Source organism: Macaca mulatta, chromosome 19 (genome assembly GCF_049350105.2).
Source record: "Macaca mulatta isolate MMU2019108-1 chromosome 19, T2T-MMU8v2.0, whole genome shotgun sequence".
In the NCBI taxonomy this organism is placed as follows: Eukaryota; Metazoa; Chordata; class Mammalia; order Primates; family Cercopithecidae; genus Macaca; species Macaca mulatta.
This window is the reverse complement of record NC_133424.1, coordinates 49,637,419-49,660,762: the sequence shown is the minus strand read 5'-3', so window position 1 is coordinate 49,660,762 and position 23,344 is coordinate 49,637,419. Positions and strand designations below refer to the sequence as shown.

Below are 23,344 nucleotides of genomic sequence, written 5' to 3'. Positions count from 1 at the left end.
CAGAGGGAAGGCACATGTGATGACCTGGCGGTTAGATGGGAGTTTTTATTTTTCTGGTTTTTTTTGTTTTTGTTTTTTTTGAGACAGGGTCTTGCTCTGTCACCCAGGCTGGAGTGCAGCGGTGATCTTCCCACCTCAGTCTCTCCACATACCACCATGCTTGGCTAATTTAAATTTTTTTTTTTTTTTTTGAGACGGAGTCTCGCTCTGTTGCCCAGGCTGGAGTGCAGTGGTGCAATCTTGGCTCACTGCAAGCTCCGCCTCCCGGTTCATGCCATTCTCCTGCCTCAGCCTCCTAAGTAGCTGGGACTACAGGTGTCCACCACCACGCCCGGCTCATTTTTTTGTATTTTAGTAGAGATGGGGTTTCACCGTGTTAGCCAGGATGGTCTCGATCCCCTGACCTCGTGATCCACCTGCCTCAGCCTCCCAAGTGCTGGGATTACAGGCGTGAGCCAGTGCGCCTGGCCAATTTTAATTTTTTTTTATAGTACTCAAGCTGGAGCATTTATTTCTTGATTCTTTTTCTCAGAGCCTCTCTTCCGTGCCTGAGTCTGGGCTGGGTGACACCGAGGACACAGGGTGGCCAGGACAGCCCCGGGGCCTGATCTCTGGAGGCTCCTAGTCTAGGAGGGAGGCAGTGATAGGGGCTGGCCACTCACTCTGCTTTCTCCGGCTCCAGTTCTGGTTCCGGCTCCGGCTCTGGCGGGAGCTCCTCCTCCACTCCATCCACCTAGGGGCGGGGCAAGCATCAGGGCTGAGTCCCCACCCCAAGGGCTTCTCAGGGCTGCTTGCCTGTTCCTCTCATCTCCTTTCTTATTTCCCCTGGGTAATCTAAGTTTTACACTTCTCCCCACCAGAAAGAGGCAGATTATGACCCCCATTTTACAGAGGGGAAACTGAGGCTCATCGAGGTGAAGACCTTTGCCCAAAGCACTGCGCAGGGTCGGGCTGACTCCATGTGCAGCTCTGCTTGTCTCCCACTGCTTCCCACCACCTTGACCTCTGCGCCCCACCATGGCATTCCCAGCACCAAGTGCCTGAGGATGTTTGGGGTTCCTTCCTCCATGGGGTACTTCATTCCCACACCAGTATCTCCGAGGGTCTTTTCCTAGTGGCCCTGACCCTGTCTGGAAACTTTTTTTAGTCTTGGTCTTTCTTTTCCTTTTCTTTTTTTTGGAAACGGAGTCTCGCTCTGTCGCCTAGGCTGGAGTGCAGTGGCACCATCTTGGCTCACTGCAACCTCCGCCTCCCGGGTTCAAACGATTCTCCTGCCTCAGCCCCCCCTAGTAGCTGGGATTACAGGCGCACACCACCACGCCCGGCTAATTTTTGTATTTTTAGTAGAGACAGGGTTCCACCACGGTGGCCAGGATGATCTCAAACTCCTGACCTCAGGTGATCCGCCCGCCTCGGCCTCCCAAAGTGCTGGGATCACAGATGTGAGCCACCGCGCCCGGCTTAGTTTTGGTCTTTCTTGCCTTCTAATTTGGTCTCTGGGTTTCTTACTCTTTCTGGCTCTCCAGGTGTCATTTTCTGTACCTCTCCTGGGCCCTGCACTTTGCCCGGCCCTGCACTCTCTCTCCCCCGGCCCTTTCTCCAGGTCTCCATCTCTAAGTCTCTCTGTGCGTCTGTGTGTCCCTCTGTCTCTGAGCGTCTCTCTTGCCCGGCGCCCGCTCAGTCCCCGTGTGCGTCCTCCGTGGGTGCGTGCGCCCTGCGTGTGCCTATCCCTCTGGCCAGTTCTCTCTTCTCGGTGTTTATACCCAGTCGGGCTCTCTTCCTCCCTTCAATGCCTCATCTTTCCAAAACCCCAAAGCCCCCGCCTGCTCTCTCACCCCCAGCTTCCTCTTGAGAATGGGAGAGCCCTCGGGCGTGGGCGGTTCCGCAGGCGTCGTGTCCCCCATGTCCCCGAGACCGCCAGCCCCTTCGGGCCGGAAGGGGCCCCCATCCGTCACGGCCACCGCCCCGTCGGCACCGCCCGGCCCGGCCTCGTCCACCGCCTCCTCCTCGTCTCCAGCGCCCTCCGCGGCGTCCCCTCCGCCTTCGCTGGCACCCTCGCCGTCTGCGTCTCCGCCGGGCCCGGCCGGCTGCTCGCCGTGCACCTCGTCGCTGGTGGGGTCGGGCATGCCCGCCAGGAGCTCGGTCACCGTCACCTTCTTGGCGCCCTCCACCAGGCCGCCGCCGAACAGCGAGCCCCAGAGCAGGCCCAGCGCGCCCGCCGCCGCCCCAGCGCCAGCGGCCCCCGCGCGCGTCACGGCTGCCCAGAGCAGCGCCGCCACCGCGGTGGCCGCCTCGCGGGCCGTGAGCCGCCGCAGCCGCCGCACGCGCCGCCGCAGGCTGCGGTAGCTGAGGCCGCGCAGGGCCCGGCCCATGGCCGCCGCCACCCGCGCTGTCGCCCCTGCCGCCGCCGTGGCCGCCGTGCCCTCGGGGCCCGCCGCGCTCTCCTCCGCGCCCTCCACGCCCGCCTCCGCCGCGCCCTCGTCCTCGTCGGTCTCCGGCTCGCCCTCGGGCTCCGAGATCTGCGCGGCGATCTGCATCTCGAAGATGGTGTCCTCGCAGAAACTCACGAAGAGCTCCATCTTCTCGGCCTCGCCGCCCTCGTTCACCACGTCGAAGATGAACTGGCGCTTGGACTCCTTCACCTGAAGCGCGGGGCGGGGGACAGGATAGGGGCACTGTCAGCGGGGGCTCGGACAGCAGCAGTGGCAGCTACAAGGGGTCACCACTGCAGGCGCTATTCTAAATGCACTGTTATTTTGTTTTGTTTTTGAGACAGGGTCAGGTCGGGCGCGGTGGCTCCGCCTGTAATCACAGCACTTTGGGAAACCGGGCAGATCACTTGAGGTCAGGAGTTCGAGACCAGCCTGGCCAACATGGTGAAACCCCCGTCTCCACTAAAAATGCAAAAATTAGCCGCTGTGGTGGCGCACCCCTGTAATCCCAGCTACTCGGGAGGCTGAGGTAGGAGAATTACTCGAACCCGTGAGGCAGAGGTTGCAGTGAGCCCAGATCTCGCCACTATACTCTAGCCTGGGCGACAGAGCAAGACTCCGTCTCAAAAAAAAAAAAAAAAAAAAGACAGGATCTAGCTCTGTCTCCCAGGCTGGAATGAAGTGATGCTATCTCGGCTCACTGCAACCTTCGCCCCCAGGGTTCAAGCGATCCCCATGCCTAGGCCTCTTGAGTAGCTAGGATTACAGGCACCCGACACCATGCCGGGCTGTTTTTGAATTTTCAGTGGAGACAGGGTTTTGCCATGTTGGCCAGGCTGGTGTCGAACTCCTGGCCTCAAGTGATCTGCATGCCTCAGCTTCCCAAAGTGCTGGGATTACAGGCATGAGCCACCATGACTGGCCTGCTAATTTCTAAAAAAATTTTTTTTTGCAGAGACAGGGTCTGGCTGTGTTGGTCAGGCTGGTGTCGAAGTCCTGGCCTCAAGCACTCCTCTGGCCTTGGCCTCCCAAAGTGCTGGGAATACAGGCAGGCGCCACAGCACCCGGCCATGTTGTTGTCTTGGTTATCAATAGCAAACCTACAGAGAGCGCTTTATAGAGGGCACTCATTGCAGGTACTCCTGTAAATGCTTCCGTAAGGCCAGGCCCCAGACAAGCAGTTTCCATAAAACTCATTTAATCCTCACAAACAAGCCTAGGGCTAGCGGGTTTTCTTCCCATTTTACAGATGAGGACAGGGAGGCTCAGAAAGGTACATGCCCAGGTGACACAGATGAGGTGGCACGTATAGGATTTGAAATCCCAGTGAGCTGGCTCCAGGATGGATGTATTTAGCTTCCTTGAGAGGAGGAGCATAGTGCTCGAAGGCAAAGGCAGCCAGCCTGCCTGGGTTCAAATCCTGATTCTGCCACTGAGTAGCTGGGTGATTCTGAATTAACTCTCTGGACCTCCGTTTTCCCTCTGTAAAATGGGCATAATAGGACCTACATTGTAGGGTTGGTGTGAGGGCTAAATGAGTTAGTAGATGCTGCATGATTAGAACAGCTCCTGGTGCCTGATAAATGCCATATAACGGGCAGGCCATGGTGGCTCACGCCTGTAATGCCAGCACTTTGGGAGGCCAAGGTAAGCGGATCACCTGAGGTCAGGAGTTCAAGACCAGCCTGGCCAACATGGCAAAATCCCGACTCTACTGAAAATATAAAAATTAGCTGGGTGTGGTGGCACATGGCTGTAATCTCAGTTACTCGGGACGCTGAGACAGGAGAACTACTTGAACCCAGGAGGTGGAGGTTGCAGTGAGCCGAGATCATGCCATTGCACTCCAGCCTGGGCGACAAGAGCAAAACTCCATCTCAAACAACAACGATGACAACAACACCATACAGTGTTCCCTATTATACTGCCACACAGGTGCTCCGCGGCCACATGGGCATACGTGGATGCCTGAGGAGCGGGGAAAGTGGAATGGGAAGGGGTGAGCAGAAGGGAGCGGATGTTTGGAGGAATAGCACTAAGGGAAAGAGTGTTGGTGTGGGAGGCAGAGGAAGAGGGAGGGCAGAGCTCCCCCAGCACGTGCAAGGAGTGAGTGGGAAGGGCCATGGTGAACAGGGGCTTCCTGCAGAGGCAGGAATGTGCAGACATCCTGGGTGCCAGGATGCTGCAACCACGTGTGTGCCAGATGGGGGTGTGTATGCAGCGGGGTCCCAAGAGGCATAGATGAGTGTGCAAGATCTCAAGGGTTCCTGCGGAGTATGTGAGGAGACACCAGGGGCCAGGGAGGGCTCAGGTGCAAGGAGGGCGTGGCAGCATGGGAGGATGCCAGAAGTGTGCAACCATGAGAGGCTCAGTGTGCACAGTGGGCGTGGGCACATGGGGCAGGCGTGCAAGGGCCTGGGACTCTATGGGGGGACAGGAGGAGTATGAGTGTGAGAGGGGTCTGCAGTTATGCAGTGTGCGTGAGGCAGGCATGAATGTGCGAAGGGGAGCCAAGGGTTTGTGTACTGGCTCCCAGAACATGAGGACAGGGCTCTGTGTGGGACATGAGCCCGCGTGCATGAGCTGGTGTCCCCTGAGGAGACATATGAAGGGCCCAGTTGTGAAGGAGGTGATGGGTGCGCAAGCCTCCCGGGCTATGAGTGTGAGACAAGGAGGGGTGTGCACATACCTGGGGGCATCTGAGGAACAACAAGCAAATGTGTGTGCAAAAGAATGTGGTGAGGGTGTGTCAGGGCCATGTGGGGAGTGTGAGGGAATGGGGAGGGGAACCATATGTCAGCCAGGTGTGCCAACTGTGCTGGGGACATGCTGGGACCACATGAGTGTACCCTCGGGGCAAGTGAGTGTGTGAGGGGTGTTCAAGCATTTGTGGGCTGGGCATAGGAGGAGCTGAGATAGGGTCCGTCAGGTTAGAGAGTGGATCTGGGGGCTCTTGTGGGTGAGCCTGAGACTGTGGCCCAAGTGTGTGTGGGTGAGCATGGTTGTGCCGGGGCTACAGTGAGGGCAAGTGGGCAGTGAACGAATGAGGCATGCCAGGGTTCTGGGAGGGCTCACCGGCATCCTCAGGGTGTGTGTGCAAAAGGTGTGCACCCACCTGTGGGCCCAGAATAAGGGGGGGTACACATCGTGTGCTAGGACTTCAGAATGCATCTGGGGGCACACGTGATGACTGGTGAAGGGTGGGTCAGCATGCCAGGGCACCCCAGAGCCCCCAAGGCGAGCGTGTACAAGCGTAAGCATGAGCGGGCCAGGACCAAGAGACGGCACACCGGAGCTGCTGGGAAGGTGAGCAAGGGGTGTATCGCCATGCGGGTTCAAGGAGGTGACAGTGTGGGCAGGGCTGCATCAGGGCTATAAGGGCCTGCCAGAGCTCCCAGGGTGTGCGTGTAGGGGAAGAGCATGGCGTGTGAGCAGCCACAGTCAGGACACACTGACCTTGCTTCATGCCCAAGGGCTGTGCATCCTTGTGTGGTCCAGGTGCGCAAGAAATGGCCAGGGGCGAGCCAGGGATGTGCAAGGGCACAGCAGGGCAAAATGTGTACAAAAGGGTGGGCGTGGGCTTGCCAGAGTAGGGCAGATATGCGAGGCACGGCACGGCCCCCTGTGGGGTCCAAGCGTGCCGGAAGTGAGCACCCACATGCCCGAAGCCCCAGGAGGCGAGCATGCACGCGCGCGTGTCCCCCGACCTGGGGCATCTCCCACTGGGCGCGGTTGGTCTCCGAGATCTCGAAGTAGATGCGCTCGATGCGGCGCGAGGCGCCCATGATCTCGATGCGGCCCAGGTAGGGGCGGAAGTACTCGAGGATGCTCTCGGCCAGCTCCAGGAAGTTGTGCAGGCGCGGGTCATGCGGCACATGCTCCGACAGGTTGGTCAGCAGCACCGCCACGTTGAAGCCGATGTCGCGAGCTGGCTCCTGGAAGCGGTTGGCGAACTCCTCGCAGTTGATCATCTCGTTCTCATCCGCTTCGGAGCACGAAAGCAGGAACTGGATTTCTGGACCGCTGAACTGCTTCTGGCTGTCCATGGCCTGGGGGCGGGCAGGGAGGTCAGTGGGGTGGCCTGGAGAGCCTCAATTCTCTCTCTCTCTTTTTTTAGACAAGGTATCGCTGTATCGCCCAGGCTGGAGTGCAGTGGCACAATCACGGCTCACCACAGCCTCAACACATTGCTCTTGCCCCCATCCCAACCCCTGGGCTCAACTGCCCAGCCTCCAGAGTAGCTGGGACTATAGGCACACACCACTACACCTGGCTAATTTTAACTTTTTTAATTTTTTTTTTTTTTTTTTTTTTTTTTTTTTTTTTTAGAGATAGGGTCTCCCTATGTTGCCAAGGCTGGTCTCAAACTCCTGGGCTCAAGGGATCCTCCCACTTCAGCTGAAACCTGTTTTTTTGTTTGTTTGTTTGTTTGTTTTTTTGAGACAGAGTTTCACTCTTGTCGCCCAGGCTGGAGTGCAGTGGCATGATCTCGGCTCACTGCAACCTCTACCTCCCAGGTTCAAGTGCCTCAGCGTCCTGAGTAGCTGGGATTACAGGCTCCTGCCACCACATCTGGCTAATTTTTTGTATTTTTAGTGAGATGGGGTTTCATCATGTTGGCCAGGCTGGTCTCGAACTCCGGTCCTGTCCTCAGGTGATCCACCCGCCTCCGCCTCCCAAAGTGCAGGGGTGACAGGTGTGAGCCACCACGGCCAGCCATAACACTGTTTATCTGTTATCCTCCTGATGGAAATGTAGGTTGCTTCCAGATTTGTTTTGTTTTGTTTTGTTTTCTCCTGAGACTGGGTCTGGCTCTGTCACCCAGGCTGGGGTGGTGTAGTGGCACAATCTCAGCTCATTGCAGCCTCCACCTCCCAGGGTCAAATGAGTCGTGTGCTTCAGCCTCCTGAGTAGCTAGGACTACATGTGCATGCCACTGTACCTGGTGAATTTTTGTATTTTTTTGTAGACGGGGTTTTGCCATGTTGCCTAGGCTTGTCCCAAACTCCTGAACTCAGGTGATGTGCCCTCCTCTGCATCACAAAGTGTTGGGATTACAAGCATAAATCACCAAGTTCACCCACAGATTTTTTTTTACAGACAACATTTTTCTTGAACATTCTTGTGCTGATTGCCCATGCATTTTTGCAAGAGGTTCTCTAGAGCAGCGTAAAATGTTCTTCACTGCACTCAATGTAAGAATACATTTTACAATGTGACTCAAAAAAAAAAAAAAAAAAAAGGTTTCGTGACACAATTCTGACCTTTGCTGTGGAGCACACTCTGCAATGTTCTATTTTATTTCTAAAGAGGCTGGTCACGAGTTATGCGTTGCTAAATTAATTTCATTACCTACAGATGGGTTGCAATATGCAGTGTGAGAAATGTTGCTCTGGGGTATGAACAGAAGCAAAATTTTCTGGCTCTCAAAAGTGCTTTGTAAAAACCCCAGAACTTTGCAAAATGCTTTCTAAATGAGTAACACGCTTTGCAAATCATGAAGGGCTCTAGAAACCACAGAGCGTGGAGACATAATCACACCGGAACCCCTCACCTACTGCCCTCACCTCGTCTGCCTGCCTCCCCCTCTATCATGAGCAATGTGACACTATCTGTCTCAAAAACCCACCCTGGCCAGGCGTGGTGGCTCATGCCTGTAATCCCAGGACTTTGGGAGGCCAAGGCGGGTGGATCACCTGAGGTCGGGAGTTCAAGACCAGCCTGGACAACATGGTGAAATCCCGTCTCTACTAAAAATACAAAAATTAGCTAGGCATGGTGGTGCGTGCCTATAATCCCAGCTACTTGGGAGGCTGAGGCAGGAGAATGGCTTGAACCTGTGAGGCGGAGGTTGCAGTGAGCCGAGATTGTGCCACTGCACCTAGCCTGGGCAATAAGAGCAAGACCCTGTGCAAAAAAAAAAAAACACCTCTCCACAGGGTCCTGGGACACTATCACCTCCATTCACTCCTAGACTCTGCTCTTGTGATTTGCTGGTCTGTCTTTGTCATCATTCATTGCCCATCCCTTTATTTTATTTTATTTATTTATTTATTTATTATTATTATTATTATTATTATTATTAGAGACAGAGTCTTGCTGTGTATTATTATTATTATTATTATTATTATTATTAGAGACAGAGTCTTGCTGTGTCTTGCCCAGGCTGGAGTGCGGTGGCACGATCTTGGCTCACTGCAGCCTCCACCTCCTGGGTTCAAGTGATTCTCCTGTCTCAGCCTACTGAGTAGCTGGGACTACAGGCATGTGCCACCGCACTGGCTAATTCTGTATTTTTAGTAGAGACAGGGTTTTGCCATGTTGGTCAGGCTGACCTCGAACTCCTGACCTCAGATGATCTGCCCGCCTGGGCCTCTCAAAATGCTGGGGTTACAGGCGTGAGCCACCACACCTGGCCTATTTAAAAAAAAACATTATTTTTACTTTTATTTTTTGAGACAGAGTCTTGCTCTGTCACCCAGGCTGGAATGCAGTGGTGTGATGTTGGTTCACTGCGACCTCTGCCTCCAGGGTTCAGCGATTCTCCTGCCTCAGTCTTCTGAGTAGCTGAGATTATAGGCATGTGCCACCACGCTCAGCTAATTTTTGTATTTTTAGTAGAGATGAGGTTTCGCCATGTTGGTCAGGCTGGTCTTGAACTCCTGATCTCAAGTGATCCGCCTGCCTTGGCCTCCCAAAGTGTTGGGATTCCAGGAGTGAACCAGGCCTTTTTATCTTTCATTTTTGTGGGTACATAGTCGTTGTATATATTTATGAGGTAGGTGAACTATTTTGATACAGGCACGCAATACGTACTCACATCAGGGTTGATGGGGTATCCGTTCCCTCCAGCATTTATCATTTCTTTGTGTTACAGTCTACTTATAGTCTTTTAGCTGTTTTATTTTATTATTAATTTTTTGAGACAAAGTCTATCTCTACTACCTAGGCCAGAGTGTAATGGAGTGATCATGGCTTGCCATAGCCTCGACCTCCTGGGCTCAAGTGATCCTCCCATCTTAGCCTTCCAAGTTGGAACCACAGGCATGCCCAGATAATTTTTTAAACAGTTTTTTGTAGAGACAAGGTCTCATTATGTTTGAACTCCTGGGCTCAAGCGATCCTCCCACCTCAGCCTCCCAAAGTGCCGAGATTACAGGCATAAGTCATCGTGCCTGGCTAGTATTTTACTTTATATTTTATTTTATTTTTGAGAGAGTCTCACTCTGTTGCCCAGGCTGGAGTGCAGTGGCGTGATCTCGGCTCACTGCAACCTCCGCCTCCTGGGTTCAAGCAATTCTCTTGCCTCAGCCTCCCGAGTAGCTGGGATTACAGGCATGCACCACCATGCCTAGCTAATTTGTGTATTTTTATTTTTACTTTTTTGAGACAGAATTTCGCTCTTGTCACCCAGGCTGGAGTGCAATGGCACGATCTTGGCTCACAGCAACCTCCTCCTCCTGGGTTCAAGTGGTTCTCTTGCCTCAGCCTCCCAAGTAGCTAGGACTTCAGGCACAGGCCACGATGCCTGGATAATTTTTGCATTTTTTGTAGGGACAGGGTTTTGCCATGTTGCCCAGGCTGCTCTCTGTCCCTCTTGTTCCCATCTTTCAGCCTTTCCATTTACTGTCCCCTTTGCCTGGGACACCACAGCCTCCCTGATTCATATGGTACCTTTCAACTCTCAGCTTCGCTGTCCCCTCCTGCAGAAGGCCTTCCTCCACTAGCCGGTTTACGGGGCTTACCACACTCTGCTCACTCCCACGCCCTTCAGACCACAGATTATAACCTACAATTACTTTGTGTATTTCATTATTTGCATCTGCCCCTTCCCACTGGACTATCGGCCCCCACAGTGGGCTCTCTGTTTTGTTCACTGCTGTACCTTCAGGACTAGGGCAGTGCCTGACACACAGTAGGCACTCATACTCATTTGTCAAATGAAAGAAGCATCACGAAAACTAAGAGGCCGGGAGCAGTGGGTCATGCCTATAATCCCAGCACTTTGGGAGGCTGCGGCAGGTGGATCACTTGAGGTCAGGAGTTCAAGACCAGCCTGGCAAACGTGATGAAACCCCATCTCTAGTAAAAATACAAAAATTAGTCAGGGTGATGGTGGGTGCTGGTAATCCCAGCTCTTTGGGAGACTGAGGCAGGATAATTGCTTGAACCTGGGAGGCGGAGGTCGCAGTGAGCCAAGAGCATGCCTGGGTGACAGAACAAGACTCTGTCTAAAAAAAAAAAAAGAAATGAGACTATTGCCATTTTGCAATCTCTAATGAATGAATATGTCTGAGCGTTGAGCAGAAACAGCTGCTGGTATCTGGAAAGGAGGTGCTTCCTGGTGGAGGTACACAGCAGCCCTACATAGGAAGGTTCTGGCCAAAAAACTCCTTACACCCAAATCTGAATCTGCTCGAACTTCAGCTGAGTCCCACTTTGGAGGAAACCCAGGGGACAGAGGAACACAAGAAATGATACCACAAGGACGCATCGGTCAGGGAAACTCTACAACTAGGACAGCACTATCCATTGATAGACTTAGTGTGAAAAAAGAGTGAAAAATGTCAAGCTAATCATTTTTTAGATTGATTATGGCCAGGCACGGTGGCTCTTGCCTGTAATCCCAGCACCTTGGGTGGCTGAGGAGGGTGGATTGCTTGAGCACAGGAGTTTGAGACCAGCTTGGGCAACATGGCGAGACCTCGTCTCTATAAATAAATAAACAGGATTGATTCCATGTTGAAATGATATCTTGAATGTATTAGATTACGTGTAGTGTTTCATCTTACTTTTTTTTTTTTTTAACAGGGTCTTGCTCTGTTGCCCAGGTTGAAGTGCAGTGCCATGAACACGGCTCACTGCAGCATTAACCTCTGAGGTTCAAGGGATCCTCCTGCCTCAGCCTCCCCAGTAACTTCGACTGCAGATATGCACTACTACATCTGGTTATTTTTTAAAATTTTTATAGAGACAGGGTTTTGCTATGTTACCCAGGCTGGCTCAAACTCCTGACCTCAAGTGATCCTCCCGCCTTGGCCTCCCAAAATGCTGGGATTATAGGCGTGAGCCACCATGCCTGGTCCTCTTTTTACTTTTTAAAAAACATGGCTATTATAAAATTTAAAATTATGATGACTCACGCCTGTAATCCCAGCGCTTTGGGAGGCTGAGGTGGGCAGATCACTTTACGCCAGGAGTTCGAGACTATCCTGGCCAACATGGCGAAACCTTGTCTCTACTAAAAACACAAAAATTAGCCAGGTGTGGTGGCGCATGCCTGTAATCTCAGCTACTCAGGAGGCTGAGGCAGGAGAATCACTTGAACCTGACAAGTGGAGGTTGAAGTGAGCTGAGATTGCCCCACTGCACTCCAGCCTGGACAACAGAGCGAGATCCTGTCTCAAAAAAAAAAAATTTAAAAATATGTGTATTGTTCATATTGTATTTCTGTTGGACAGTAAAAATCTGCAGGACTAACAGCCTGGATCTCCAGGAGATAAACTGCAAGGAAAAAGAAAAGATGATAGCAGGGAAGCAAGAGAGGAAAGATGATTTTAAAAAGTATCAGCCAATTGCAATGGGTGGCCCCTGTTTGGATTCTGATTCAAAGAAGCTGCAAAAAATCCTGAGGCTGGGCACAGTGGCTCAAGCCTGTAATCTCAGCACTTTGGGAGGCCGAGACGGGTGTATCACAAGATCAGGAGATCGAGACCATCCTGGCTAACCCGGTGAAACCCCGTCTCTACTAAAAAATACAACAACAAAAAAAAACCAAAAACTAGCCAGATGAGGTGGTGGGCACCTGTGGTCCCAGCTACTCGGCAGGCTGAGGCAGGAGAATGGCATAAACCCGGGAGGCGGAGCTTGCAGTGAGCCGAGATCCGGCCACTGCACTCCAGCCTGGGCCACAGAGCGAGACTCCGTCTCAAAAAAAAAAAAAAAAACAAGGCCGGGCGCGGTGGCTCAAGCCTGTAATCCCAGCACTTTGGGAGGCCGAGACGGGCGGATCACGAGGTCAGGAGATCGAGACCATCCTGGCTAACACGGTGAAACCCCGTCTCTACTAAAAAATACAAAAAACTAGCCGGGCGAAGTGGCGGGCGCCTGTAGTCCCAGCTACTTGGGAGGCTGAGGCAGGAGAATGGCGTGAACCCGGGAGGCGGAGCTTGCAGTGAGCGGAAATCCGGCCACTGAACTCCAGCCTAGGCGACAGAGCATGACTCCGTCTAAAAAAAAAAAAAAAAAAAATCCTGATAGTTATATGAAAGTTATGAGATTTGGAAATTTGCACACTGACTAGATACTTGATGATTTAAAGACTGTGACTAGGCCGGGCGCGGTGGCTCAAGCCTGTAATCCCAGCACTTTGGGAGGCCGAGACGGGCGGATCACAAGGTCAGGAGATCGAGACCATCCTGGCTGACACGGTGAAACCCCGTCTCTACTAAAAAAAAATACAAAAAACTAGCCGGGCGAGGTGGCGGGCGCCTATAGTCCCAGCTACTCGGGAGGCTGAGGCAGGAGAATGGCGTGAACCCGGGAGGCGGAGCTTGCAGTGAGCTGAGATCCGGCCACTGCACTCCAGCCTGGGCGGCAGAGCGAGACTCCGTCTCAAAAAAAAAAAAAAAAAAAAAAAAGACTGTGACTATTTTTTTATTTTTGGTTAGGAGTGATAATGACGTTGTGGTTTGTCAAATAAAAGGAATGTCTTTTAAGGCCACACACACATACACGCACACATGCATTTTGTTTGTTTGTTTGTTTGAGGCAGAGTCTCTCTCTGTTGCCCAGGCTGAAGTGGGGTGCAGTGGTGTGTTCAGGACTCACTACAACCTCAACTTCTCGGTCCTCCCACCTCAGCCTCCCAAGTAGCTAGGACTACAGGCATTTGCCACCACACTCGGCTAATTTTTTGTATTTTTAGTGGAGACAGGGTTTCGCCATGTTGCCCAGGCTCTTCTCGAACACCTGGGCTCAAGCAATCCACCCTCTTGGACCTCCCAAAGTGCTGGGATTACAGGCGTGAGCCACCGTGTCTGGCCAAGACCATATATATTTTAAGATACCATTTATATGCAGTGTTCAGAATAGGCAAATCTATACAGGCAGAAAGATGAGTGGTTACCAGGACCTGGGTGGGGGAAATGGGAAATGACTGCTAACAGGTATAGGGTTCCTTTTCAAAGGATGATTAAAATGTTTTGTTTTTTTTTTTTTTTTTTTTTTGAGACGGAGTCTCACGCTGTTGCCCAGGCTGGAGTGCAGTGGCGCGATCTCGGCTCACTGCAAGCTCCGCCTCCCAGGTTCCCGCCATTCTCCTGCCTCAGCCTCCTGAGTAGCTGGGACTACAGGCGCCCGCCACCGCGCCCGGCTAATTTTTTGTATTTTTAGTAGAGACGGGGTTTCACTGTGGTCTCGATCTCCTGACCTTGTGATCCGCCCGCCTCGGCCTCCCAAAGTGCTAGGATTACAGGCTTGAGCCACTGCGCCCGGCCGATTAAAATGTTTTAAAATTAGATTGCAGTGATGGCTTTACAATTCTGTGAACACACTATAAACCACTGAACCGTACCTTTTAAATGGGTGGATTTTATGGTATGTACATTCTATTTCAATAAAGACATTTTAAAAAGGAAGACATTTCCTATATTTGCAGATGGGAAAACAGTAAAGATAACCTCAAGACTGTTTACTGACCAGGAATAAATCAGTAACCACTGAGCCCGGCCACAATGCTACATTTTTTTAATGCAGATTTTCATATGAATGGAAATGCAGAAAAAGCATCTGAACTTTGGGAGGCCAAGGCGGGTGGATCACCTGAGGCCAGGATTTCGAGACCAGCCTGGCCAACATGGTGAAACCCCATCTCTACTAAAAATAAAAAAAAAAAATAGCTGGGTGTGGTGGCACACGCCTGTAATCCCAGCTACTTGGGAGGCTTAGGTATGAGAATCGCTTCAACCCGTGAGGCAGAGGTTACAATAAGCTGAGATCACACCACTGCACTCTACTTTGGGCAACAGAGCAAGACTCTGTCTCAAAAAAAAAAAAAAAAAAAAATTAAAAAATTAAAACTATACTGCAATACCGTTTTTCACCTATCAGATTGGCAAAAATCCAAAGATTTGACAGTGCGGTCTGGTGGCGAGGCTGTGGGGAGACAGGCACACTCATGTGTTATTAATGAGAAAGAAAAATGGAGAGCAATGTCTGTCCAAATGACAAATGCATTTACCCTTTTTTTTTTTTTTTTTTTTTTTTTGAGACGGAGTCTTGCTCTGTAGCCCGGGCTGGAGTGCAGTGGCTGGATCTCAGCTCACTGCAAGCTCCGCCTCCCGGGTTCACGCCATTCTCCTGCCTCAGCCTCCGGAGTAGCTGGGACTACAGGCGCCCGCCACCTTGCCCGGCTAGTTTTTTTTGTATTTTTAGTAGAGACGGGGTTTCACGGTGTTAGCCAGGATGGTCTCGATCTCCTGACCTCGTGATCCGCCCGTCTCGGCCTCCCAAAGTGCTGGGATTACAGGCTTGAGCCACCGCGCCCGGCTGCATTTACCCTTTTAGCCAGCTATCCCACTTCTGGAAGTTTATCCTCTGAGATGAACCACACGTGATTTACAGAATGTTGTATAACAAGAGTAATTGTTTTTGTTTGTTTGTTTGTTTTTTGAGATGGACTTTCACTTTTGTTGTCCAGGATGGAGTGCAATGGCGCAATCTCAGCTCACTGCAACCTCTACCTCCCAGGTTCAAGTGATTCTCCTGCCTCAGCCTCCCAAGCAGCTCAGATTACAGGTGCATGCCACCATGACCAGCTCATTTTTTGTATTTTTAGTAGAGATAGGGTTTCACTGTGTTGGCCAGGCTGGTTTCAAACTCCTGACCTCAGGTGATCCATCTGCCTCAGCCTCTCAAAGTGTAACAAGAGTAATTGTTAGAGCCAGCATTGCTCTAGGCCCAAATACAGCCTTCCTCAGCACATTTCCCTCCATCTGCTAGAACTCTGCAGTAATACATGTACAAATGTACAATGCCTGTGGTATAAATGACACTCTTGTTGCAGTGCACAATGTGTGCAACTATCCATGACAGCCCTGACCGCAACATGGGTTGTATAGCAACACATAGGAAATAAAGCCAGTGTCCATCAACAAGGAATAGCAAATAAACCATAATATACATACAGCGTGGAATATTGGACACCTGTAAAAAAGAATGAGGAAGCTTCCTGTATCTCCAGAATATGTGGTTAAATAATACAGACCAGTGATATTATACCTATTATGTACAAAATGAGAAAAACAAGAATATCTGTTTGTATTTTCATTTAAAACATGATGGAAGGGGCTGGGCGCGGTGGCTCAAGCCTGTAATCCCAGCACTTTGGGAGGCCGAGACGGGCGGATCATGAGGTTAGGAGATCGAGACCATCCTGGCTAACACCATGAAACCCCGTCTCTACTAAAAATACAAAAAAAACTAGCCGGGCGAGGTGGCGGGCGCCTGTAGTCCCAGCTACTCGGGAGGCTGAGGCAGGAGAATGACATAAACCTGGGAGGCGGAGCTTGCAGTGAGCTGAGATCCGGCCACTGCACTCCAGCCTGGGCAACAGAGCGAGACTCCGTCTCAAACAAAAACAAACAAACAAAAAAAAATGATGGAAGGATGCAAAAGAAACTAATGAAAGGGCTTACCCTGGTAGATATGGGGAAGAATGGATTGGAAAAGAGTAGGAGTGAGACTTCTTACTTCACGCCTTGCTATATTTTGATATATATTTTTTGAGACAAAGTCTTGTGCTCTGTTGCCCAGGCTGGAGTGCAGTGGCACAATCATGGCACACTGCAGCCTTGACCTTCTGGGATCAAAGGATCCTCCCAGCTCAGTCGGCCTCCAGAGGAGCTGGGACTACAGGTGCACACCTCCACATCCAACTAATTTTTTGAATTTTTTTTTTTTTTTTTTTTTTTTTAGCAATGGGGTCTTGCTATATTGTTCAGGCTGGTCTCAAACTCCTGGCCTCAAGCAATTCTCCTGTCTTGGCCTCCTAAAGTGCTGAAATTACCAGTGTGAGCCACAGCATCTGGCTATATTTTGATCTTTTTTTTTTTTTTTGAGATGTAATCACACTCTGCCGCCCAGGCTGGAATGCAGTGGCATGATCTCAGCTCACTGCAATCTCTGCCTCCCAGGCTCCAGGGATTCTCCTGCCTTAGCCTCCTGAGTAGCTGGGATTACAGGCACCTGCCACCATGCTTGGCTAATTTCTGTATTTTTAGTAGAGATGACGGGGGTTCGCCATGTTGCCCAGGCTGGTCTTGAACTCCTAACCTCAAGTGATCTGCCTGCCTCGGCCTCCCAAAATGTTGAGATTACAGGTGTGAGCCACTGTGCCCAGCCTATATTTTGATTTTTAAAATCGTATTATATATTCAAAAAATAAAATGAATACACTTTTCCCAGTTGCAGATTGTAACTCTGTGTAACAGATGTTGAGCTGTAAAATGTCAGCTACCTGACACTAAACCCTGTGATCTGTGCAGCCCCAGTCAAGAGAGATCATTACTCATTTTCAATTATGAATCATGTGTATTTTAGCTCCTGCAAGTGCTTTTGGCTTCTCTTGTAGTCACCCCAGACTCTTAAACCTGCCAGCTCGAGAGTAGGGCTGAGACTACCAGCCAGGGCCCAGCTCCCAGGAAGTGCTCACTGACTATTGATTAGACCAGATTAACAGATGAATCTGGAGGCAGTGTACTCTGGAGCCAGACCACCTGAGGTCTAACCCCAGCCTTGCCACTTATTAGCTGGGTGACCTTAAGCATGTCCGTTTATTTCCCTGTGCCTCAGTTTCCACATCCATAAAATGGGAATAAAAAGCAGTCCTGGTGGCCGGGCACGGTGGCTCACGCCTGTAATCCCAGCACTTTGGGAGGCCGAGGCAGGTGGATCACGAGGTCAAGAGATCGAGACCACCTTGGCCAACATGGAAACCCCGTCTCTACTAAAAATACAAAAATTAGTTGGGCGTGGCGGCAGGTGCCTGTGGTCTAGCAACTCAAGAGGCTGAGGCAGGAGAATCGCTTCAACCTGGGAGGCGGAGTTTGCAGTGAGCCGAGATCGCACCATTGCACTCCAGCCTGGCAACAGAGTGAGACTCCATCTCAAAAAAAAAAAAAAAGGCAGTCCTGCTGGGCACAGTAGCTTATGCTGGTAATTCCAGCACTTTGGAAGCCCGAGGTAGGCTGATTGCTTCAGTCCTGAAGTTCAAGACCAGCTAGGGCAACATGTGAAACCCCATCTCTAAAATAAATAAATAAAGAAAGAAATAACAAAAAAAATTATCTGGGTGTGGTGGTGCACACCTGGAGTCCCAGTTACTTGGGAGGCTAAGGTAGGAGGATCACCTGAGCCTGGGAGGCCGAGGCTACAGTGAGTTGTGATCATGCCACTGCACTCCAGCCTGACTGACAGAGCTAGACCCTGTCTCAAAGAAGCAAAACAAAACAAAAAAGCAGTCCTTACCATGTAGGGTTGCCGTAAGGACTAAATGAGCGAATTCACTGATACGCAGGGCACAGAGTGAGAATATGGTAACTATGAGCTCTTCATGAAGGTGGAGGGCTCAGGCACAGCGACGGGTAAGAGGCTACGAGGGGTTGTCTGGGAGGCAGAGTCCCAGGGATGTGAAGCTCAGGTTCAGGGAGGCAGGCATTGCCCCTCAGGGTTGGGGAGGGAAAGGAAAAGGCCGGCTGTGACAAAGGCTGCCAAGACCACAAGCCAGAGGGGAGAGTCAGAGGTAAAGAGGTCCCTGATGATCTTGGTCAGAGGAGTTTCAGGAGCCTGACAGGGACGGAAGCCGGCAAGCCCCAATTCAGGGAAGGAGTAGGAGGTGAGAACGGAGGATCAAGGGCAGATGACTCTGCCAAGGCGTGGCTGAGAAGCAGAGACACAGGGAGGCTCTTGGGGAACACTGGAAGGCACGGGGCACTTTGATTTTAACTCAGGGAACCCTGAGCTTACCTAAGTGCAGATGGCCAGTCACAGTTGCAACCCATAGAAGAAGCAGCCATGGGCCAGGTGCAGTGGCTCATGCCTGTAATCCCAGCACTTTGGGAGGCTGAGGCGGGTGGATCACTTGAGGTTGGGAGTTTGAAACCAGCCTGACCATCACTTGAGGTCGGGAGTTCGAGATCAGCCTGACTAATGTGGTGAAACCCCGTCTCCACTAAAAATACAAAATTAGCCAGGCGTGGTGGTGGGTGCCTGTAATCCCAGCGACTTGGGAGGCTGAGACAGGAAAATCGCTTGAACCTGGGAGATGGAAGTTGCGATGAGCTGAGATCACACCATTGCACTCCAGCCTGGGCAACAAGAGCAAAACTCCATCTCAAAAAAAACAAGCCGGGCGCGGTGGCTCAAGCCTGTAATCCCAGCACTTTGGGAGGCCGAGACAGGCAGATCACGAGGTCAGGAGATTGAGACCATCCTGGCTAACATGGTGAAACCCCGTCTCTACTAAAATATACAAAAAACTAGCCGGGCGAGGTGGCGGGCGCCTGTAGTCCCAGCTACTCGGGAGGCTGAGGCAGGAGAATGGCGTGAACCCGGGAGGCGGAGCTTGCAGTGAGCTGAGATCCGGCCACTGCACTCCAGCCTGGGCGGCAGAGCAAGACTCCGTCTCAAACAAAACAAAACAAAACAAAACAAAAACCCATGAATCCACACTGATGTAAATGAATGGATGAATGAGCAAATGAAATGGACAAGAAGGAAACACTCTTTCTTACAGTAAAATGGTGCCGAATAATGGTAAAGCATACGGTGAAATGAGAAAACCACCATTTGTCAGCTACCAGAGGAATAACTGTTTCAAGCAAGAATCATCAATGGATGCTGACCCTGCAGTGAGCAGAATATTTACATAGAATATTACACAGAATATTTACATAGCCTCAAAGTATGTCCTCACAAGACACTTATTGATTCCAAAGGGAATAATAATAACTTCATTGTGGAGTCCCTGGTAAACACCGAGTTAACCAAGCCGTCCAAGTTAACAACAGTAATGGGAAGAGACATTGGCCAGGTGCAGTGACTCACACCTGTAATCCCAGCACTTTAAGTGGTCTCATGAGGCAGGAGGATGGCCTGAGCCCAGGGGGTCAAGGCTGCAGTGAGCTAGAATTGTTTGACTGCACTCCAGCCTGGGCAATAGAGCAAGACTCTGACTCTAAAAACAAACAAATAAGTAAATAAAGAGTAATGGGATGAAAGCACATGTGCCTCCTAATACATTACACTGAGGACACATCACTTCTCTGATATTCCTGCAAAAAATGCATAACCCTAGTCTAATAATGATGAAAACTCAGACAAACCCACACTGAACGACATTTTACAAAACAGCTCGCCTGTGTTCTTCAAACACGTCAGGAAAGATACAGACAGACCCAGGCACAGTTCCAGACTGAAGGCGGAAAACAGAATACCTCAATACCTCAATGCAATCCCTGGTTCTGGTTTGGCAAAGAAAAGACACTGACAAAAGAAATTTCTTCAACAAGGGAAACTGAGTAAGGTCTGGGATTAGATAGCAGCACTGTGCCAGTGTTAATTTCCTGATTAGCATAATTGTCCTGTGGTTAGGCAGGAGAATGAATTTGTTCTCAGGAGATACACTGAAGTGTTTAAAAGTAAAGGGAAATCAGTCAGGCGAGGTGGCTCATGCTTCTAATCCCAGCACTTTGGGAGGCCAAGGCAGACATATCACTTGAGGCCAGGAGTTCAAGACCAGCCTGGCCAACATGGTGAAATCCCATCTCTACTAAAAATACAACAAACAAACAAAAATTTAGCTGGGCGTGGTGGTGCGTGCCTGTACTCCCAGCTACTCAGGAGGCTGAGGCAGGAGAATCGCTTGAACCCAGGAGGCGGAGGTTGCACTGAGCTGAGATCGCACCACTGCACTCCAGCCTGGGCAACAAGAGCAAAACTCCGTCTCAGGAAAAAAAAAAAAAAAAAAAAAAAAAAAATGGAAATCATGATGGAATAAATAGAAAACATTTGGGCAACATGGGTTAAGGGTATTCAGCAATTCTATGTGCTGTTCTTGCAACTTCTCTATAAACCTGAAGTTATTTCAAAACAAAAAGTTAACAAAATGGTAACAGCAAAGATCTGGGAGTAGTAATAGTAGCTAACATCTCTTGAGCACTCACCATATTCCAGGTACTGCCCACACTGCCCATCCTCACAATAGTTAATAGTTGTTTTATTTTTATTTTTATAGATACAGGGTTTCACTATGCTGCCCAGGCTGATCTCAAACTCTCGGGCTCAAGCAATCCTCGCACCTTGGCCTCCCAAATTGCTGGGATTATACGCGTGAACCACTGCACTCTGCCAACAGTTAGTGGTTAATGTCATTATCCTATACCCATTTTACAGAGGAGGAAACTGAGGCTCAGAGAAGAGAGTGACTTGCCCAGGGCTGTGTTAAGAAAAGATGGAGAGTTAGGATGGGAGAGGTGGTTAGAGGAGGATGAGTGGGTTCCTGAATAAGTATGTTCCAGCACTTCCTTCCTAGCAGCCTCATTATTTAGACTTGGAATGGTCTAGTTAGTGACTGCCTCCCCCATTATACTATAAACCCATGAAAGCATGGACTGTGTCGTGTCTATCTTGGTCATTGATGGGTTGATAGAGTCACCACAGGCCCCACACAGAGAAGAAAGCCAGTGAATGTTTATCAATGGAATAACTGATGCCTATTCACAATAAGATAATGTTATGACTATTAATAAAGATAACAGTAATAATGCTTCTCATTTGTGTTAATGCATTTGATCCTCAAAATAACCCAAGGGGCTGAGTGAGTTGGCTCATGCCTATAATCCCAGCACTTTGGGAGGCTGAGGTAGGACAATTGTTGGAGCCCAAGAGTTCAAGAGGAGCCTGGGCAATGTAGTGAGACCACATCATCTCTACAAAAAATAAACTTAAAAATCAGCCAGGCGTGATATCACACACCTGTAGTCCCAACTACTCAGGAGGCTGTGGCAGGAGTATTGCTTAAGCCCAGGAGGTCAAGGCTGCACAGAGCTACGATCATGCCACTGCACTCCAGCCTGGGCAACAGAGAAAGACCCTGTCTCTAAAATAAAATAAAACAGAATACAGGCGGGTGCGGTGGCTCACGCCTGTAATCCCAGTACTTTGGGAGACTGAGGTGGGGGGATCACGAGGTCAGGAGATCGAGACCATCCTGGCTAACACGGTGAAACCCCATCTCCACTAAAAATACAAAAAATTAGCCGGGCGTCGTGGTGGGTGCCTGTAGTCCCAGCTACTCGGGAGGCTGAGGCAGGAGAATGGCGAGAACCCGGGAGGCGGAGCTTGCAGTGAGCCGAGATGGCACCACTGAACTCCAGCCTGGGCGACTGAGCGAGACTCCGTCCAAAACAAAACAAAACAAAACAGAACAGAACAGAACAGAACAGAACAGAACAGCTATAACCCAAGGACTATTTTATCCTCATTGTACAAATAAGGAAAATGAGGCTTGCAGAGATCTCTTGTCTGAGGCAGGCAGCCAGAAGGGCATGGCTGGCCCTTGGCAACCCCATCCAAGTCCTGGGCCCACACCATGTGCCGCACCCACCTTCTGGAAGTCCTTCTTGGAGATGAGGCCACGGGGATCCGTTACGTAGTCCTGGAAGGCTTCAGAGCCCACAATGTCCTTGAGTTTCAGGAACATGTCGAAGAACTTGAGGATCATCTCCACATTGGACGAGGATTCCACGAGCATGTCCACCATCTGCCGGGCGATCGTGCCGTTTACCACGTTCCCTGCAGGCAGCCCCAGGTCAGTGTGGCCGGCGGACACTCCCTTCCGGGACCCCACAAGGCTTGCCTCTCTTTCCAGCCCAGGAGCCACCACGCTGCTGGAGTGTCCCTGGCCAGCTCCCCTCCACGGGTCCCTTCCTGACCCGCATCAGCCTCCTGTGCCAACCTGGCTGATCCTGCCTTTGCCCTCCTCCCCCAGTAAAGATAATGATGTCAGGTTGGGCGCGGTGGCTCACGCCTGTAATCCCAGCACTCTGGGAGATCGAGGTGGGTGGATCACTTGAGGCCAGGAGTTTGAGACCTGCCTGGCCAACATAGTGAAACCCTGTCTCTACTAAAAATACAAAATTAGCTGGGCGTGGTGGCATGTGCTTGTAATTCCAGCTACTTGGGAGGCTGAGACAAGAATTGCTTTAACCTGGGAGGTGGAGGTTGCAGAGCTGAGATCGTGCCACTGCACTCCAGCCTGGGTGATGGATTGAGACTCTGTCTCAAAAAAAAAAAAAGATAACGATGACATATGCTAAAGGTAGGTGCCAAATGCTACCCTGGCACAATCACACAAAAAGGGAAGTGAGTGACTCTCTGTTTTTACAGAGGAGGAAACTGAGACATAGAGAAACTCATACACTCGAAGTTACATAGCCAGTAAAGCGAGGAGAATGGATTTGAACTCAGAGCTGCATGACCCTCTGAGGGCTTACACAGCTAAAGCTTCCATGAGTCCACACAGTCAGGCGGGTCCACAGAAGACTGAGGCCAGCCAATGGTAAGCAGCAAGGAGAGGTGGAGATTGGCAAACTGAGATCCCACAGTCCCTCTAAAGGCAGCAGCTGAAGCTTGGCTCCAGTTTATTTTTGTATTTTTAAAATTTTAATGTAGGCTGGGCGCAGTGGCTCATGCCTGTAATCCCCGCACTTTGGGAGGCTGAGGCAGGTGGATCACGAGGTCAGGAGTTCGAGACCAGCCTGACCAACATGGTAAAACCCTGTCTCTACTAAAAATACAAAAATTAGCCAGACATGGTGGCGTGTGCCTGTAATCCCAGCTACTCAGGAGGC

At 50.7% G+C, this 23,344-nt stretch overlaps 1 protein-coding gene and 2 long non-coding RNA genes across 4 annotated transcripts in view; 1 reads left to right on the top strand and 2 right to left on the bottom strand.

Moving 5' to 3' along the window:
• Positions 1–23,344, bottom strand: part of RYR1 (ryanodine receptor 1) — a 158,969-nt gene that overhangs the window by 18,769 nt on the left and 116,856 nt on the right. For both annotated transcript variants that reach the window (XM_028840010.2, XM_028840012.2), the window contains 4 exons: positions 22,099–22,286; positions 6,140–6,481; positions 1,836–2,642; positions 663–733 (listed from right to left, as the gene is read on the bottom strand). In XM_028840010.2, coding sequence (XP_028695843.2) covers positions 663–733; positions 1,836–2,642; positions 6,140–6,481; positions 22,099–22,286 — 1,408 coding nt within the window. The remainder of the gene's footprint in view (positions 1–662; positions 734–1,835; positions 2,643–6,139; positions 6,482–22,098; positions 22,287–23,344) is intronic.
• Positions 9,630–11,513, bottom strand: LOC144337468 (uncharacterized). Its single transcript, XR_013410632.1, has 2 exons — positions 10,604–11,513; positions 9,630–9,921 (listed from the first exon to the last, which is right to left on the bottom strand). It is a non-coding gene; the product is annotated as an uncharacterized LOC144337468 (long non-coding RNA).
• On the top strand, positions 15,069–21,607 carry LOC144337476 (uncharacterized). The gene is made up of 2 exons (XR_013410640.1): positions 15,069–15,847; positions 20,754–21,607. It is a non-coding gene; the product is annotated as an uncharacterized LOC144337476 (long non-coding RNA).